A 19575-nucleotide genomic window follows, 5' to 3' on the forward strand; every position below is an offset into this window, starting at 1 on the left:
CAGAGGCAGGCGGATCTCTGTGAGTTTGACACCAGCCTGGTCTACAGAGCTAATTCCAGGACAGGCTCCAGGCTCCAAAGCCACAGAGAAACCCTGTCTCGAAAAACTAAAAAAAAAAAAAAAATGTGAATGCATTTTTTTGTTTTTGATTTTTGGAGACAGGGTTTCTCTGTGTAACAGTCATGCCTGTCCTGGAACTCGCTCTGTAGACCAGGCTGGCCCTGAACTCACTAAGATCTGCCTGCCTCTGCCTCCTGAGTGCTGGGATTGAATGCCTTTAACTACACACCTGTATACTTTAGATCTTTCTTCTTGTTCGTCCTCTATACTGGTTCTCAAGCCCTATTCCAGTTTCACTGGATCATGGATGCTGTCCTACACCATGACCTGAAAAGACCCGAGATCACCAGCCCTCCACGCTTATCTTTAAAGGTGAGGAAACTGAGGCTTGAGGAAAGGAAGTAAATGAATAGCAACGTCGAGATTACACTGTAATCTGCCTTTCCTGACCGGCTTCCTCGGCTATAAAATGATAATAACCACCTGCTGTTTCGTCATTTTGCTGTTAAGCTCCAATGAGGCCATGTAAACTTGCTTTGAACACTAGAAGATCATAGTAGGAGGCCTTAATCATTTGAAGAAGGACCCTGGGAAAGTACGTAGGCCGCCAGTGTGTTGACTTGACATTGTCCTTGCCATGGAGCAGCACCAGCGGTGTTGATGCTGTTCTTGCCGACTGCTGCCTTGCAGGTTGTACCGAATGCCACCAGCTGCGAGCTGCGAACCAAAGGACTTCATTTGGTCACCACTGAGTCACACTGCTGAAGTGGAAATTGGGCTTGGAGTCCAGGCTGAGACAAGCAGAACTGAAGGACTGAGTCCCTGAGAGAGCCAGTAGGGATCCGCAAACAGGAAATGAGTCACAGGGGTCCCTCAGCAACTGAGGCCTCCTTTTCCCAGTTTAACCAACTCTATAGTCTTTTTCCATGAACCCAAAGCAGTTCAAGCTTGGAAGCTCAAAACACTTCCCTCGAGGCCAAGAAGCAATTTGTTCTCGTATTTGAGTCAAAAGGTCATGGAAATGGAACTTGGAATACTAGGATCAAGAGACCACAGCAAGCCAAAGACCTGGAAGTGGATGTCACAAAAGAAAGGGGATAAAAGAAGAAAACAGCTAGGCAGTGGTGGCAGACACCTGCAATCCCAGCACTTGGGAGGCAGAGGCAGGTGGATCGTGGATCGCTGTGAGTTCAAGGCCAGCCTGGTGTACAGAGCGAGTTCCAGGACAGCCAGAGCTACACAGGGAAGCCCTGTCTCGAAAAACAAACAAAAAAAGGTAGAAGAACACAAGGGGATGGGGTGGTCCCCTGACTGCAGTCCTAGAATCCTGCTGGGCTGGTTTGTGGGTAAAATGCAGCTCCTCCTGCAGGCTCATCACATGGGCCACATGGCAATTTGGCAAGGGACGCTTTAAACCTACAGGCCCAGGTCCAGGAGCTCCATGTGAGCCCATAGTAAGGGAACAAACGGGCTGGTGTCTGAGGCGCTGGGTGTTTTGTGTGCATGTGTGTACTTGTTTGTTCACAGCAGAGACCAAGTTCAGCCATCAGTTCTCAGACCTGGCTATGTACAGCAGACAGATGTGCCTGCCTCTGCTTCCCAAGGACTGGGATGAAAGGCAAACCTCCTGTTTGAGGCAGTCTGTTCGGTTGCAGTGTTGGATACCGCACTCAAGCTGGCCTGAGCACTTCCTGATAATCTCCCGTTTCTGCCTGTCTCACTGGGATTATAGACATGTGCCATGGCTTCGGGCTTCAATTGGGTCCTGGGGATCCCAATTAAGGTTGTCAGACTTAAGTAGCAAATACTCTTACCTTCTGCATGGTCCTGTTTTGAGGTTAACTTTCTATTTTCCCTTAATCCAAATTTTTAAATAGCCTTTATCTTGGTGCTAGGAGCCAAACCCAGGGCCCTGCACATGCTAGGCAAGGGTCCGCACCCGCTAGCCCTCTGCTTGTCTTCAGAATGCCCCCCACAAAGCAGGCTGCGGCTGAAGACAACCTTCATGCTCTGGAAGAACTTTGATTCTCACCAAGGCTTCAACTGGCAGACCTTGTACCAAGAACTGCGCATCCTCCTTGACGAGCATGAGCCGTCCTGGAATTCTCCAGGACCAGACTCAGCAGCATTCCCTTACCAACCCTTGCTATTTAGAGAAAACCAGGTCTCAATGTTTTCTGACACTCAGATTCTCACCAGGTGCTATCTCTGCTCACCGTTAGGAATTGTTCTTAGCCTCATCCTCACTTCGTCTGATGCCTCCAGAATCTCTCCTGCATCCAAGATGATTTTATGTATATGGGTGTTTTATCTGCTTGTGAGTTTCACAGTACTAAGAGCACAGAAGACAGGACAAACCGTAAGTCTGGCAAGGATTTATTAAGAAGCTTATTAGTCACAGTGAAGAGAAGCCATGAACAGAAGAACCAGGGTCTCCAGATCCGAGCACTGAGTTTATAACACAAGGCAGAAGCAAGTAAACACCAAGGAGTCCCGAGGGTGATCTCTAGTAACTCAGTCTCACCTCATCCAGGTCGCCCACAGAGAAACGATGCCACGCTCTCCCACCTGCTTGGAAGAGACCTCCCCCAAGCAGTCATTTGCCAAGAGATGCGTTCCTTTCCAACCACCATCATGGGACACTCGTGCATGACATATGACACCAGCTGGGCACCTGACACAAATGCTGAGCAATGACAGGGAGGAGGAGCGAGCAGGGACGTGTGTTTCTAGCTGGAGATCTTCCTGATGGCTAACACAAACACTAAACTTCGGTGTCAGAAGGATTCCTGCGGCCCAGGAAGCTTCTTTTTTAAAACGGACAAATCACACAAAACACCTGCCACAAGCAACAAGACACTTGGGATCCCATGGCCACACTGACTGGAAAAGCAAACGTTATTCAGGACTGCCAGATAGCACCCAGCCTAAGCCCGTTTCTGTAGTGCCTTAGAGAACACTGCCCTTGGCACCCACACTGCTCCTGGTGGTTAGGCCCTTTCCACAGGCCAGGTTCCCGCAGCAACCCCGAGACAGAGCTTGGCCGAGGCTGTGGCAGGCAGCTCTTGCTGGAGCCTCCTCAGTCCTTCCCAGCAGGTGGTCGCACATCTTCACTCACAGTGCATCTGAGGGAGCTTGGACACGCCCTTAAGAAATGAAGTGTGTCTGTGGGGTGACCTGATGGACCCGGTGGTCTGCTGGGTTAGCTGACGCTTCATAATTGCAGATGGTCACCTCGTGCCGACGAAGCTACAGGCAAAGGTAACGGTGAGGTCAGTGGCTGCCAGGGAGCCCTCCTTTCCCAGAGATCCTCCCCGCCACACATCCTCTCTGAAGCTCCCCTCCGCTGACACTTTAACCTTGAGAAGCCAACAAAGACCACAATCCACTACCAAGATTTCCAGCAGCCAAGAAAATCCAGGTGAGAACAGAAACTTGTCTAAGGAACTTATCTCTGGTGCCCAGAACAAGAGACAGCCAAGGATGTGTGATGGATTGGAACCCATGCCTTCTGCATGCTAAGCAAGCTGTCACTGAACTACACCCACACGCTGTATCAAAAATATTCATGAAAATCTGAAACTTCAAAACTGAACTGAAGCCGGGCGATGGTGGCGCACGCCTTTAATCCCAGCACTCGGGAGGCAGAGGCAGGCGGATCTCTGTGAGTTCGAGACCAGCCTGGTCTACAGAGCTAGTTCCAGGACAGGCTCCAAAGCCACAGAGAAACCCTGTCTCGAAAAATAAAAAAAAAAAAAAAAAAAAAAAACTGAACTGATAGAAATTCTATCATTTCCATTCCCTTAATAATACCTATAGCGGGGCCAGGAAGACAGCCCTGCAGGTAAGGGTGACGCTGCCAAGGCTGATGACCTAAGTTATACATGTGACACCAAGATGGTGGAAGGAGAGAAATGACTCCTAGAAGGTCCTGTAAGCTACCCATACCTATATACACATAAATATATTCGGAAAATAAAATACATGAATTAGAAAAGCAAAAAACTTCAAGTCTATCCAATGAAGAAAGTTATGATGAAATCAAAAAAAATTAAGAAGCCAGCACTCAGGAGGCAGAGGCAGGTGAATCTCTGTGAGACCCAGGCAAGCCTGGGCTACATAATGAGTTCTAGGCTAGCTAGAATTAAATGTGAGAGCTTGTCTCAAAACAGCAAACAAAAAAGAAAGAAAGCCGGGCGGTGGTGGCGCACGCCTTTAATCCCAGCACTTGGGAGGCAGAGGCAGGCGGATCTCTGTGAGTTCGAGACCAGCCTGGTCTACAGAGCTAGTTCCAGGACAGGCTCCAAAACCACAGAGAAACCCTGTCTCGAAAAACAAAAAAAAAAAAAAAAAAAGAAAAAAATTATAAGTGGATGGAGCAGCCAATACCTCACTTGCCCTTCTCCTGGAGCTCCTGCCCCATAGTGTGCGCACACATTACCAGTCTCTCTTACCTCAGTCCACTCTCCTCTCAGGCCAATATAGAAGATCTTCGTGGTATCTGCTCCAAAGTTTTTCGAAATATGAATAGAGAGATGATAGACATTTGAAAACCGGGAAATCCTGGAGGGTAGAAAAGAAAGAAGGAGAGAAGACACAGTTGACCATGCAGCATGCGTCCTTCCACCAGGGGAGATGACAATTCAGCCCCAACTTGCAGCCAAGTATCAGAGGACACCTGGTCCTTCACCCCGGTTTCCTTAGGAGCAGTGAACACTTACTAGGCATCTGCCAGACCCTGTTTAAGGCAAGGACAGAAAAATGAATAAAAACCACACCTGCCATAGTGGCATATGTCATCACCATACCCGGAAGGCAGAGGTAGGAGGATTACCACAAGTTTAAGGCCAGTCTGGTCGGCATGTTAATTCCAGCCCAGCCAGGGATATGTGGAAAAACTGTGAAAGAAAGAAAGAAAGAAAGAAAGAAAGAAAGAAAGAAAGAAAGAAAGAAAGAAAGAAGGAGGGAGGGAGGAGGAAAAGAAAGAAAAAGCAAAAAAAAGAATATATAATGCTCCTAACTTCAAGAAATAGGAATGATGTGTGACCAGGCAGGGTTCTAAGCCATGTTTATCAAGTCGACTTCACCCTTTGGAGAACACTATAAGAAGAGACCAGGTGGGGCCAAGTAGTAGAGATGCATGCCTTTAATCCCAGCACTCAGGAGGCAGGACAGGTGAATCTCTGTGGGCTCGAGGCCACCCTGATCTACAAAGTGAGTTCCAGGACAGCTAGAAAAATATTATCTCAAAAAACAAGCAAACAAACAAAAGGGGGGGGGGGGGCGAGCAGGCAGGCACAGGTAACAAGTCTGCCACAAGCCCACTTTGCAGATGAATTCTGCAAACACCTTTGCTAAGCCATACTAGCTGCTCAGCCGAGACTGCCCAGTGCTTCCAAGTTAACAAGTCTGTGATGTGCACTGATCTCTGCCAAAAGCTGACCATGCCAAAGATCAAGCTTCCTCTGCTGTTGTAATTCAATTCCACTGCTCACAGAGCAGGACACTGGCCAAAGAAAGAAGCAAGCTCACAGGCTGCACGCTTGCTGCAAGTCAAGGACAAGCCATGGCATAGCCAGGGCAAGCAGCAGGCACTCTGGGGAGACAGATATACAGAAGGACTGAGGTTCAAGGCCAGCCTGGGCATATATCAAGACCCTTCTCCAAAATGAAAGGAAGAAGAGACAGAGAGTGGAGGACGGTCGCACGCTTACTTTGTAGCATACTCTAATTCTCCTGCAGTATCTCGGTTCAGACTGAAGGTCTGATCAGGCTCCCTCTCCGTGTCATCAAAGGACATCTGAGGAATGTTCTTGTACCTGAGGGGGAAAAAAGTCAAGGAACAGGCATTATCTCTCAGTGTTTTATAACTCCCTACTGACTGCCCTACTAGCCCCAGTTCTGTCAAAAGGAGATCAAAATGGTATTTTACTGGCATTTACATACAAACATCCCTAGGCCAACGACAAAGCTGGAAGGGGTAGTGCTACCAGGGAACCCAAAGCAAGAGGACTTCACTCGGGGCCACTGCAGGCAAACAGCAAGATCCCACCTTGAAAGAAAGGAGGGAGAGGAGAAGAGAGGGAGAACAAAACAGCAAGTAGAGAGAACCACACGCAATCCAGTGGCACCATTGAGGGCTTGAGACCCCAAGAGGCAATGCAGCGAGCAGAGCGCTCAGCTGGGTCACATGCAGGAACTGCACGGAGAAGAGCAGATTCAGCACATCCAGCCCACGCTGAACTGTGAAGACAGCTTACTCATGGGAAAGCGCACACTTCAGCAGAAACATTACACACAGTTAAGATCAGGTGGTCCAACACTCAAGCGGGTTTCATGTCCAAAAACCACCTGAACACCATCATATCATATTTCTTTTCCTGTTTTTTTTTCCCCTGGGACAAGGTCTCCTGGCTGTCCTGAAACTTGCTAGGTAGACCAGGCTGGATCTACCTGCCTCTGCCTCCCAAGCACTGAGATTAAAGGTCTTGTGCCAACATATCCAGCAATTTTTCTTAAAATACAATAAGGGATTTCAACTTCAAAAAGAGAACACAAAGGACAACAAACTCACAACAGGCTTTGGAAAGTTAAACTGCCAGTAAGCTAAAGAAAATATTTAAAAACAAAAAAACACCTAACAAATTCTGAAGTACTCAGCTGAATGTCCTTCCAGGGATTTTACTAACACACCCACAAAGGAGGGGCTATAATTTCACTGCAGCAGAATGTGTGTCATTTAAGAAGCAAGTGTTTGCTTCAAAGTGTTCCCAAGAATGAGCCCCAGCAGGGTAATAACAGTGAGCGTTCACGAGCCGCGTTATGAGGCAGTGCGGTACTGCAGTTAAAAACCCACGGTTCATCCTACAGAATGACAGAAACTACATGCAAGGTGCTCCAAACTACACATGGGGGAACTCAAGTCGGCCACAGGAGAGCAGATACTCCGATTAGAGAACAAAAGAGCTGAAAAGGCAGGTCTCAAAAGATACACACCTGGGCGCCATGATACTCTGGTAATCCCGGCACCTGGGAGGCAGAGCCAGGAGGATCCCGAGTTTGAGGTCAGCCTGGGTTATATAGTAAGCCCCTGTCTCAAAACCACAAAATGGAAATATTCAAGAAGCCAACAAGAATATGAAAAAAATATTCCATCACTAACCAAGGATATGCAAATTGGCTATCATCTTACCCTCTCACAAAGGCTACTACCAAAGGACAAGAAATAAACATTGGCGAAGAAGCAGGGAAGGGGGAACACACAAACACTGCATATAGGAATGTAAGCTAGGGTGAGATTGTGGAAAATCCTTAAAAACAAACAAAAAACCAAAAGGGAAATAGAAATACCACATGAGCTAAGAATTCCCTTACTGAGCAAATATCCAAAGGAAAGGAAGTGAGCATGGGAGGGCCATCTGCACTCCTGCTGCCGTCTGCTGCTTATCACGGCACAATGGCCAAGACAAAGACTCAACCTCGGTCCTATCAACAGATGAATGAATGGAGGAAATGTGACGTAAGCACAGATGCTATTCAGTTATAAAAAGAATAAAATCCATCATTTGATGCAGTGTAGACACGCTTAGAGGATGTTAAGTGAAATGAGCTTAACACAGAAAGACAAATGCTGCACGCTCCCTCTCACACATACCTAGAAGCAAGACAGGTTGACCTCAGGGAAACAAGGATAGAGAAGAGATTACTGGAGCCTGAGCGGGGGTGTGAGCATGGAGAGAGACTGGTTAACTAGTTCAGGATGCAGCTAGGTAGAAGGAATACCTTCTAGGATCCTACAGCACAGTAGGACAAATATGGATCACCAGGCATAGGGATCCAATGCCAACACGCGGGAGGCTGACACACTGAGACCAGACCAGTCTTTTACACAGTAAGATGATGGGGGAAAGACACTGTAGAAAAGAACAGAAAAGCTTCTGAGGCTGTGATCTCAGCGCCTGGGGATCAGAAACAGGAGGATCAGGAGTTTAAGCCTCAACTACATAGTGCGTTAGAGGTCAGCATGTACTGTTATAAGGCCTTCTCTCAAAAAAACAGGAGCCAGATGGTACACGCCTTTCCTCCCAGCAGAGGCAGAAGCAGGCGGATCTCTGTGAGTTCGAGGTCAGCCTGGTCTACAGAGTGAGTTCCAGAACAGCCAGAGTTGTGTAGAAAGATCATGCCTCAGAAAAATAAACAAATAAAAACCCATGGGGTAGGAGAGATTAAGAGCATTCAGTTTTGGTTCCCAGCACCCACATGGCGGCTCACAACCACCTGTAACTCCAGTTCCAGAGTATCCAGGACACTCTCCCGACCTCTACAGGCGACTGCACGCATGTGGCACACATACGTATTTACATACTCAGGCAAATACACATAAAATAAAGCATACAGATAAACAGTGTCCGGAATTCATGGAGCAGCTAGTCAGTGTACAGTGTGAAATGAGCTCACTTTGCCCCAGACCACACTCTTAACCAGAGAGGCACTGAAGCTAGTCAACCTCCCCAGTAATTAAGTATCCAAAAGTATCAAAAGTTATCAGATCAAACATCGAGTTTCCTTAAAATGATTCAACACAGAGATATACTTTTAAAGATTTATTTTATTAATGTGTGAATTTCTGTGAGTCAATGCCATGCCGGTATGTGTGCCCAAGGAGCCCAGGAGAGGGTGTCTAATGCCTTGGAGCTGGAGTTACAGATGATTACAAGCCACCCAATGTAGTCACTGGGAACTGAACTTTAGGCCTCTCCAGGAGTGGTAAGGACTGGACACGGGACCTCCCACATGCCCAGTCCTCTACTGCTGAGCTACAACCTTAGCCCCAAATTAAGCTTTTTTAATTTTTTTTTAAAACTTTTTAAAATGTTGTTTGTTTTTTATAATGGGGTGTTATGTGGTAGCCCAAACTGGCCCAGAGCTCACTATATAGCTCCAGTTGGCTTCAAAGTCTCAGCAATCCTATTTTAGCCTTCCAAGTGCCAGGATGAAAGGTATGAGATATTATGCCTAGCTTAAATCAAGATTTATTACTTTTTTATTATTTACTTATTTTACATCCCTACCACAGCCTCCCCTCCCTCCTCTCCTCTCACTCCTCCTCCACATTTGCTCGGAATGGGGCAGGCCTCCCATGGGTTCAGCAAAGCATGGCATAGCAAGCACACCCCCTGCGTTTGAGCTGGACAAGGCAATCCTTACGTGTATCTGTGTGTGCCTGCATGAGCTTCTATGTATGTATCACATGCACACAGGTGATCAAGGACATCGGAGGGTGTCGGATCCCTGAAACTGGAGTCACAGGCAGCTGTGAGCCACCTGGTGTGAGTGCTGGAAATCAGATCCGGGGCCCCTGTAAGAACATTAAGTGCTTCGAACCACTGAACCGTCTCTCTGTGGCCACTTCTTTTTCTTTCTATTATTTTATGTATGAGTTCTTGCATGTACATCTGTGCACCTCACTTGTATAACTGGTGCCCTCAGAGGACATAAAAAGGTGTCAGATCCCCTGGAACTGGAGTTAAGAAATGGTTGTGAGCCAGCAGGTGCTGGGAATCGAACCCGAGTCCTTTGGGAAAGTAGGCATTATGCTCAACCACTAAGCCATCTCTGCACCCTTCTAGTGTGTGTGTGTGTGTGTGTGAGAGAGAGAGAGAGAGAGAGAGAGAGAGAGAGAGAGAGAGAATTTATGTCTGCATGCTTGTGTGGCAGTTCGAGGACAACCTTGGGTGTGATCCTCGGGAATGCCACCCACCTTGTTTGAGACAGGGTCTCTTATTAGCTAGAAGCTCGCCAATTAGGTGAGGCTTGCCGGCCAATGAGCCCCAGGATTCCCGTCTCCCAGCACGGGGATTACTACAAGCACACTCTATCACATCGGTGTCAGAGACGCAACTTAGGTCCTTGTGCCAGCTAGGCAAGCAGTTTGTTGACTGAGCTCTGTTCCTAGCTGTCCTGAGGATTTAACATTTCCGCAGCATCACTAAGGACATTCCTCTTCTTTCAGGAAGGCGACACCAAAAAAAAAGCAAGCTCTCCAGGACCCCGGAACCTTGCCCTGAGGTCAACAGATGCAGATGGAGCACCTGCATGTCAGCACAGCACTACAAAGATAGTCACTATGCACCGAGAGCAGCCATAAGGAACACCGAGGAATCTGCAGGTTACTAAGGAAACTGCAAAGTCATCACCAACTGTCTGAGTGCCGCCACAGTCAGCACGTGGAAAAGAGATAAGCAGCTGGCCCTAGAGATGCTTCATCGAAGAGAGTCACTGGGCTGGGGATGAGAGTCAGTGGTAGAGCAGGTACCAAGCACTCATAGGCCTGGTAGTCCATCCCCAGAACCACAAAATACAAAAAAAGTCAGTTAGGCAGAGTGTTCTGTGCCTTTAATCCCGGCACTCAGAAGGCAGAGAAAGAGAGTTCTGTGAGTTCCCAGCCAGCCAGGGCTACACAGTAAGAACCTGCATCAAAAATAAAAGTCATCTGGGAAAAAAAAGAAAAAGAAAATAAATAAAGTCATCTGGGCATGGTGGCACACACCTGTAATTTGGAAGATGGAGGTAGGGGTTTGAAGCTGAAGGCCAGCCTGGGCTACATAACACATAAGACCTTGTCTCAAAAATAAAGCAAAGCTCATATTTTTATACATACATACATACATACATATATATATAACTTAAATAACATTTCCATATATAACTAATTCAGGAAGCAATACATGCATTCCAATGTAAATGAGAACCCAGATCAATCCACTGAACTCACAATAATCCTCCTGCCTCAGCTTCCTCAGTGCTAGGATTACAAGTATACACTGCCACACCCAGCCGGACCAACCTATCTGTGTGTGACGTGTGAGGCCAAAGACGGACCTCAGGACCCTCCCCTGGCACTCTTCGCCTATTCCCCTGAGACAGGTCTCTCTGAACCTGGAGCTGGGCTGACCCCTGTAAGCCTTGCAATCCCGCTCTCCCCACAGCACGGAGGCCACAGCAGTTCCTCACTTGGGTCTTGGGGATCTGAATCCCGAGCTCCCCACTTGTGCAGCAAGCGTTCTTACCCACTGTGCCGTCTCCCCATCCCTGGAATAAAATGCCAGCAGAGGAGAAAAGACAAGTGGGAGGTTCCCGAGGGCCAAGGCCCCGGATACTCACAGTCTCATCTCCGAGGGGTGTGAGTCATCGTCCTCTCCCATGATGATGATGCCTTTGAGCTTGACATTGCCCGTAAACCTGCCAGAATGCAAACGAGAGCGTTGTCTACCTGGGATCGAATCCCGCTAAGCCGCGAGACCCTGCGTGAGCAAGACCCTCCCCTCTCTCAGCCCAATTTAACTACCTGTCCCTTGTAGCCATTTCAAAGATTCTGTCATTCCACAACTCTAGGAAATTTACCTCAACTTCTCGGTTATTAATTCAACAAACACATCCATTTCTACTCATACACACAGACACACAAAAGCTATGATGCTTTCTTTTTCAGACCCACCAAAGTAATCTGTCCCATTTCTGCAAACAGATGTGCACTCTTGACGTAGCCAATGAACGACGCCGTCTGAAGCGACAACTGGGTAGAGCCTACCTTGCCAGAGGCCAGTACCGAGGAAATACTTACGGAATGTTAAACAGAAGCTCTTCATCCGCGTCACTTTCAACAAACTGGGGGGGGGGGGCGGGGAGAAAGCAACAAATTGCTGCCGAGAGCCTACCACGTCAGGCATCCTGCCTCCCTGTTCTACAAACTGGCATGCGATGCACAGACCTGCACCACCACCCAACCCAAGAGCATGAGGCTCTATTGAGTCTCAGCCAGGGTTCTAATCTCCACAGACCCTCTATCTAAACTAGATTCTGAGGGTTTCCCGGGCTCCGAATTGAAAGACCGGTGCTTAAGTGTATCCTTCTGGGAAGCCTTCAAATGGCTTTCAAAGAGGTCCTGGGCTCCAGGCTGGAAACACGGGTCGCGACCCTAGGCTAGGTGATGCCGTCGGACAGCCATTTGGACCAATGGTCAGAGGAAGAGGCAGCAGCCTTCGCCGCCTTGGAAAGGAGGAGAAACGCCCACCTTGCTTCTTTTGGGCCTCAGTTTCCCTGCCTGTCTATCCTCCAAGGCCCCGCGGCTCCGAGCCCGCCCCGGCCGCCCACCTTGGAGCGGTCGGTCCGCTCCTCCCACGGCTTGAAGACGCCGCGGCCGCTGCCCTCGCGGCTCTCGTTCAGGCACTGCAGCCGCTCCAGGTCGATGCGCAGGTACAGCCCGTAGGCCAGGCCGCGCTGCTCGGGCGGCTCCTCGCGTTCGGCGGCGCAGCGACAGCCGCCCCCGCCGTGGCTGTGCCCGTGCGACATGGCGACGCCGCCCGCCTGCGACTCCCGGGAGCCGCCGCTCGACCGGCGCTTGCTCCGCTCCGCGCCCGCCGCCAAGCGCAGCGACTGAAGCGTCGTAAAAGGCGCCCCTGTGCGGCGCGTGCGCGTGGGGGCCAGGGGGCGGGGCCGGGAGGGGTTGGCACCGGACGCCTGCCCGCCGAGCTTGATGCTGGCGGTGGGGAAAAGTGACACCTTTCAGGCGTGGAAACTGAAGAGCTGGAGACGCCACGGCATCGGAGAACACCGCGTGGCAGGGACGCGAATCCTCTTCTCCCCGGCCAAAGCGTGCACTTTCGTCCTTAGCGGCTAGCTTTCTCGGGAGTGGTGGATAAGGCGGGGCCCAGGGGACAGCACAGCCGGCCTCCTCTCTCTCTTCTACCCCCCCCCCCCGCTCCTCCTTTTACCCCTACTTTCCTACACCTCTTCCCCTTCTCTCTCTCTCTTCTCTCTCCCTTTTCCTTCGATTTTCTTTACAGATAGGTTCTCATGGAACCCAGGCTGGCTTCAGATGACCTATATATCTGAGGATGACCTTCAACTCCTGATCCTCCGAGTCTCAAATTCAGGGATTACAGGCACGCACCTCCATGTCTGGTAGTAGAGTCACTGTCTCACTACCTAGTTCTGGCTAGCCTGGAACTTACTGTGTAGACCAGGCTGGCTTGAAAATCAAGAGATCCATCTGCCTCTGCCTCCTGAGTGTTGGGATTAAAGGTGCGCCCAGCCCCATTTTATTGATGCAGAATCCCTGAACCTGAAGCTCACCATTTAGTAGACTAGACTAACTGGTCACTGAACTCCTGGACTCCACACTCCAAAGCTAAGATTGCTGCATACCTAGGGCCATGGTCAGCTTTTACGTGACTGCTTGGGATTTGAACTCTGAACCTTGTGCCTTCACAGCCTGCACACTTAGCCACTGAGTCATCTCCATAGCACATAGCTACTTTCTTGATAGCAGGCTGTGATCACCACCAGACCTGGGGTGCAAGTGTCTGGGTCTGCCACTGGTCATGTTACACTGGGGAGAGAAGCCATTCTTTCCGTGGTTTGAGACTGCTTCTTCATCTGTTCTGGGACGCGATAATATCTGTCCAGTAGTCACAGTGACTAGGGGGTGGAAGAATGTGACTCAAGAATTCCCACCTTTAATCCCAGCAGTCCGGAGGCTGAGGCAGGCAGACCTGAGTTCAAGGCCAGCCTGGTCTACGGAGTGAGTTCCAGGAAAGCCAGGTCTACGCGGAACGGAGGAACCCTGTCTTGAAACGTGCCCCCCCCCCCAAAAAAAAGAACTCAACATGGGTGTGGTGGTTCTCACCTTGAATCTCACATTCAAGGTCACCCTGGCACATAAAAGCCCGTCTCAAAACCGTAGCAGAAAAGACAACTCAGTGTCAGGAGTGGCTGACACAGGGGAAGTATTCGATTGTTAGTAACCACCACCAAATCCAAACACTACTAACTATAAGTGCGGTCTAGGGCCAAAGACTTAACCCCCATGGAGCTAATGCCTGCCCATTTGATATTTCAAGGACCTTTATGTTTCCACCTTGAGTCGCGAGCTCACCTGGGTGGCTTTCATATTGTAGGTTGACATCAAAAGGATTGAAAGCCTACTGTCCAGCTCAAAGGATTTTGTCTTCAAAGTAGAGCACCTTCTTCCTCCCTCACCCAGAGAGGGGGAACCCCAGAGGGTGCTGAGAAAGCTATAGAACTTTCTGGAATTCCTTTCCCTTCACAGCTGCTCAGGAGTGCCCAAACTAAGTTGATAAAATACAGCCCTAAACATCTGTTTGTTTAGGGGGCTGGAGAGATGGCTCAGCGGTTAAGAGCACTGCCTGCTCTTCCAAAGGTCCTGAGTTCAATTCCCAGCAACCACATGGTGGCTCACAACCATCTGTAATGAGATCTGGCGCCCTCTTCTGGCCTGTAGGCAGAATACTGAGAATACTGTATACATAATAAATAAATAAATCTTTTAAAAAAATCTGTTTAGAAATACTTAAGGTGTACTGCTCCAATTATTTGTGAACTGGGCAGGTTCCGTTCAGCTTCAGAATAGCTCAAGGTCATGAATTATTCCTGCTTTCACAAGACAGTCTCAGGCATTGTCCCTAAGTACCTCATGCAGCTTTTCCATAGGCAGGTGTGTATGTGTGTGTCTGTGTGGTTGTGTGCGCAAATGCACTTACCAATGTGTGTGATTGCATTACACAGAGTGTGTAATGGGGGACAGTTGACTTTAGCTGGGCGGTGGTGGCGCACACCTTTAATCCCAGCACTCAGGAGGCAGAGGCAGGCAGTTCTCTGTGAGTTCGAGGCCAGCCTGGTCTACAGAGCAAGTTCTGGGACAGCCAGGGCTGTCTCAGCAGGAAAAAAAAAAGTTGACTGTAGGTGTCTGTCTCTGTCATGTCCCACATTTATTTAGATTTTTAAAGAAGTTAGGAAGTGGCCTGGCTTTGTACTCATCCAGTAGTAATCCTGAAATGCATCCTCCTAGAGCAGGGCATAGAGGAGAGAAAGGCAAGATACAGAGACATCATGGTGTTCGATCAACTAGCTAGGGGCATAAAAACTCACCCAAAATAGGAGCTCGTGACTAGCTAGGGTAGCTCTTTCCTGGGCCACCTCCTCGTGTGCTGAAAGTCTGGGATCGCCTCACCAGACTGGCCAGTCACACCGGCTGTCATCTGGGATGATGGCAGCCCATGGCACCAGCAGAGACACTTAAACTTAGATACAAGATAACAGTCACCAAATTCCCAGGATCCAACACAAGCACATTTTTTACTTTTTTTAAATTTTTTTTATTTTTTATTTTATTTATTTATTATGTATACAATATTCTGTCTGTATGTATGCCTGCAGGCCAGAAGAGGGCACCAGATCTCTTTACAGATGGTTGTGAGCCACCATGTGGTTGCTGGGAATTGAATTCAGGACCTTTGGAAGAGCAGGCAATGCTCTTAACCACTGAGCCATCTCTCCAGCCCCCCATTTTTTACTTTTTAGATTGTGTGTGTAACTATAGAGGACAACCTGCCGGAATGTGTTCTTTTCCCACTATGTAGACCCCAGGGAGCTAACTCAATCGTCATGTTTGGTAGCAAGCAGCCCTACCTCTGGAAGCACCTTACTGGCCTGTTTGGTTGGTATTTGTTTTGTTATTTAAAGGGTCTCATCAGATAGCCCAGACTGGCTTCTTTGATTGATCCTCTTACCTCCTCCTTCTGAGTACTGGGGTGCCAACACCTGACTGGGCCTAGGTGTTTTTTAATTCCCCACTTCGGTAGTTTGCTTATAATGATTCGCTAGTCAAAACAGGTTTCATGGATGAGTGCAGATTCAAGGGTGGAGAGGCAAATTTTGTTTCCTTCTTAGGCTATAAAAATACCCCAGCCCTGCCCACCTCCCCTCAGTGAGAAGTGGGTCTCTTTCCTTACGTAACAACTCCCTGGCCGGGCGGTGGTGGCACACGCCTTTAATTCCAGCACTCGGGAGGCAGAGGCAGGCGGATCTCTGTGAGTTCGAGACCAGCCTGGTCTACGAGAGCTAGTTCCAGGACAGGCTCCAAAACCACAGAGAAACCCTGTCTTGAAAAACCAAAAAAAAAAAAAAAAAAAAAACCTCCCTGGTTTCATGGCTTCGAACAACAATTAGCTCACAGTTTCTGAATCAAGAATTAAATTTGGGAGTGGCTTCCTTGGGTGACTTCAAACTTGGGATCTCTCAGGAGGCTGAAGTCACCTGAAGGTCCACGACTTACGGCTGTGTGGACAATTTAAGTAAACCTATGGTATGACAGAAGCTGACTGTCCCCAGAGCAAGGTCTTTGATGTGCTAACCTTAGTCACTGCCATGCTGTTGGGTCTGCAGGGTCCCATGGTTCTACGGGGACATGTTCAGCCAGTGTCTGAGGAAACCGAATCCTAAAGGAGACAGAGCTGCTCGGAGGCCACCTGCCACGCAGGCACACACGGCACGGGGTACAAGGTCCTTTAGGCTGCTGATATGTGGATCTTGTTATTTGGGTGAATTCTTTCAGAACATTGAAGAAACACAGGGTCATTCCGTTTCCTAGTTCTCTGTGCAGTGTTTTTCTATCCTATACAGAATTTGGATTTCTACATAGTTTGTTTTTCTAATTCTGTGATAAAAACCATGACCAAAAGCAACTGAGAGATGAAGGGGTTTATTCTGTGGTTTTCATGACTCCACTTCCTGCATATGGCCTCCATAGCCTCATACATTTGAATGTCTGGTCCCCAGTTGGTGGGAATTATAGACTTTTTTCCCCTCCTTCTTGGTTTTTCAAGACAGGGTTTCTCTGTAGGTTTGGAGCCTGTGTTGGAACTAGCCCTGGTAGACCAGGTTGGCCTCAAACTCACATAGATCCGCCTGCCTCTGCCTCCTGAGGGCTGGAATTAAAGGTGTGCGCCACCACCATCTATCTAGCTAGATGAAATTTCTTGCCGAGACCGCCAGCTCACAGGATATGACACAGCGACCTATTATTATGAAAGCTTGGTCTTAGCTCAGACTTGGGTATTTATTTATTTATTTATTTTTATTTATTTATGTTTCTTAGGCATGGTCTGTCTGCAGGCCAGAAGAGGGCATCAGACCCCCATTATAGATGGTTGTGAGCTACCATGTGGTTGCTGGGAATTGAACTCAGGACCTTTGGAAGAGCAGGCAATGCTCTTAATCACTAAGCCATCTCTCCAGTCCCCTCAGACTTGTTTCTAACTAGCTCTTACCCATACTTCTTAATCTACCTTCTCCCATGGCTGTTACCTTATCTCCATTCTGCCCATCCTGTTTCTTTTTTTATTTTTTTAAAAATATTTATTTATTTATGATGTATACAATATTCTGTCTACATGTATACCCACAAGCCAGAAGAGGGCACCAGACCTCATTACATTGTGGTTGCTGGGAATTGAACTCAGGACCTTTGGAAGAGCAGGCAATGCTCTTAACTGCTGAGCCATCTCTCCAGCCCTTTCTTTTTATTTTTTGTTTTGTTTGTTTTTTTGAGACAGGGCTTCTCTGTGGCTTTAGAGCCTGTCCTGGAACTAGCTCTTGTAGACCAGGCTGGCCTTGAACTCACAGAGATCACCTGCCTCTGCCTCCCGAGTGCTGGGATTAAAAGTGTGTGCCACCACTTCCTGACCCATCCTGTTTCTTCCACCTCCGGCTGGTGACTCTGCCCTTCTTTTTCCCAGAGCTGTGTCCCCAGATGCCCTGACTAACCTTTCTGCCTAGTTAATGGCCATTAATCTCTATTAAACCAATCACAGTGACATATCTTTACACATTGTAATCAAGTATTTTGCAACAGGAACTGAGAAAGACTAGGAGGTGTGGTCTTGTTTGAGGAGGTAGATCGATCACTGGGGGCAGCTTGGAGGTTTCAAATGCCCATGCCTAGTTAGCTCTGCCTCTTACTACTGCTCTGATGCCATGCCTGCCTGTTGCCTTGCTCCCTGCCGTGATGGTCATGGACCCACTCTCTGAAACTATGAGCCCCAAATAAACTTTCTCTTCTCTAAGTTGCCTTGGTCATGGTGTCTTATCACACCAATAGAAGAGTAACTAAGAGCCCTGTCATTACCCCTGTCTTGTAGAAGTGTCTAGTATAAATGATTAGTTTTATATATATATGGAGGAAATGCCACTGTGCACATGTGGATTCAGATGACAACTGCTGAACTTGGTTTCTCCTTCCACCCTGCATTTTTTTTTCTTTCTTCTTGCTTCCCGCTCCTGCTCTTACACTCTGGCTCGGAGATATCTGAGTATTATCGTTTTCAGTTTGAGCTGTGTTCGTGGAGGCCAGAGGAGGACCTCAGATGTTCTGCTCTACTGCCCTGCACATTATTCCATCCATACAGGGTCTCTCCAGGTCCAGGAGCTCAGTTAAGTCTGCCTCCCACAGCACTGGGGTTACAGATGCAACTGTAGCCATGACTGGCTTTTTATGTGAGTTCTGGGGCTCTGAACCCTAGTCCTCATGCCCATGTAGAAGAGATTTTCTCACTGAGTCATCTTCTCAACCTGGAGAATTACATTTTAAACAATTATTTACGCAGTTATTTGATTACTCTATACTACACAGCTTCACTTTTCTCAGATTTAATTTTGTGTGTCTAAGCGTGTTTCAAATGTGCACGTACACTCTGTTTACGCTTGGCTGCCACAGGAGGCTGGAAGAGGGCATCAGATCCCCTGGAACTGGATTACCAATGGATGTGAGCCACCACGTGTGCTGTGAACCAGACCAAGGTCCTCTGCGAGAGCAGTTCTCTTAACCATGAACCATCTCCCTAGCCCGTACTGCATGGCTTCCTGGGGACACGGGCCATATCTGCTTAATCAGTGGTGAGACTGCAACAGACCCTACAGGCATGTGATGAGCAAACTTCCCAGCCCTGACCCTTGGCCCGGCAGCACTGTTTGTGGCAAATTTAATGGAGTAGCTCTCAAATTTTTAATTTTTAAACACTTGAGATATAGGCTCATGTAGCCCAGGCTGAGCTGAACGCATGCATAATCCTTAGCCTTCAGAGGGCTGGGATTACAGCATGTGCCACCAGGCCAGGCTTGCATTTCTCTTCTTATACAGGGGATATTCTCTTCACAAAGCTAAAGCCGCCATGACCTAGTTACCTCCAAAGGCCCTGCCCCCTAACACCATCGTGCTGGATTTTAGGATTTCAACATCAGAGCTGGTGGGGGAGGGAAAGAGGACACATTCATTCAGGCTAAATCCCTTCTGTTGATTTTTGAAATGGGCAACCACACAGCACTATAGCCCAGGACAGGGTTTCTCCATAGCTTTGGAGCCTTTTCTGGAACCAGACTGGCCTTGAACTCTCACCAGTGCACGCCACTAACGCTGGGCACCCAGGACAATTTCTATGACCTCAGGCTAGATCTTTTTTTTTTGTTTTTTTTTTTTTTTTGTTTTTCGAGACAGGGTTTCTCTGTGGCTTTGGAGCCTGTCCTGAAACTAGCTCTTGTAGACCAGGCTGGTCTCGAACACACAGAGATCCACCTGCCTCTGCCTCCCAAGTGCTGGGATTAAAGGGTGTGCGGTCACCACCCAGCCTCAGGCTAGATCTTAACATAACCCCAGGCACA

At 48.4% G+C, this 19575-nt stretch overlaps 1 protein-coding gene across 1 annotated transcript; it reads right to left on the minus strand.

Moving 5' to 3' along the window:
• Positions 1 to 2420: 2420 nt before the first annotated feature.
• Pithd1 (PITH domain containing 1) lies at positions 2421 to 12508 on the minus strand. Its single transcript, XM_075945199.1, has 6 exons — positions 12214 to 12508; positions 11684 to 11727; positions 11224 to 11301; positions 5775 to 5879; positions 4515 to 4623; positions 2421 to 3309 (listed from the first exon to the last, which is right to left on the minus strand). The coding sequence occupies exons 1-6, from the start codon at positions 12409 to 12411 to the stop codon at positions 3208 to 3210; spliced, it is 636 nt and encodes a 211-aa protein (XP_075801314.1). The 5' UTR covers positions 12412 to 12508; the 3' UTR covers positions 2421 to 3207.
• Between the last annotated feature and the right edge of the window lie 7067 nt (positions 12509 to 19575).

The sequence above is a fragment of the Microtus pennsylvanicus genome, chromosome 13 (assembly GCF_037038515.1).
Source record: "Microtus pennsylvanicus isolate mMicPen1 chromosome 13, mMicPen1.hap1, whole genome shotgun sequence".
NCBI classification, from domain to species: domain Eukaryota; kingdom Metazoa; phylum Chordata; class Mammalia; order Rodentia; family Cricetidae; genus Microtus; species Microtus pennsylvanicus.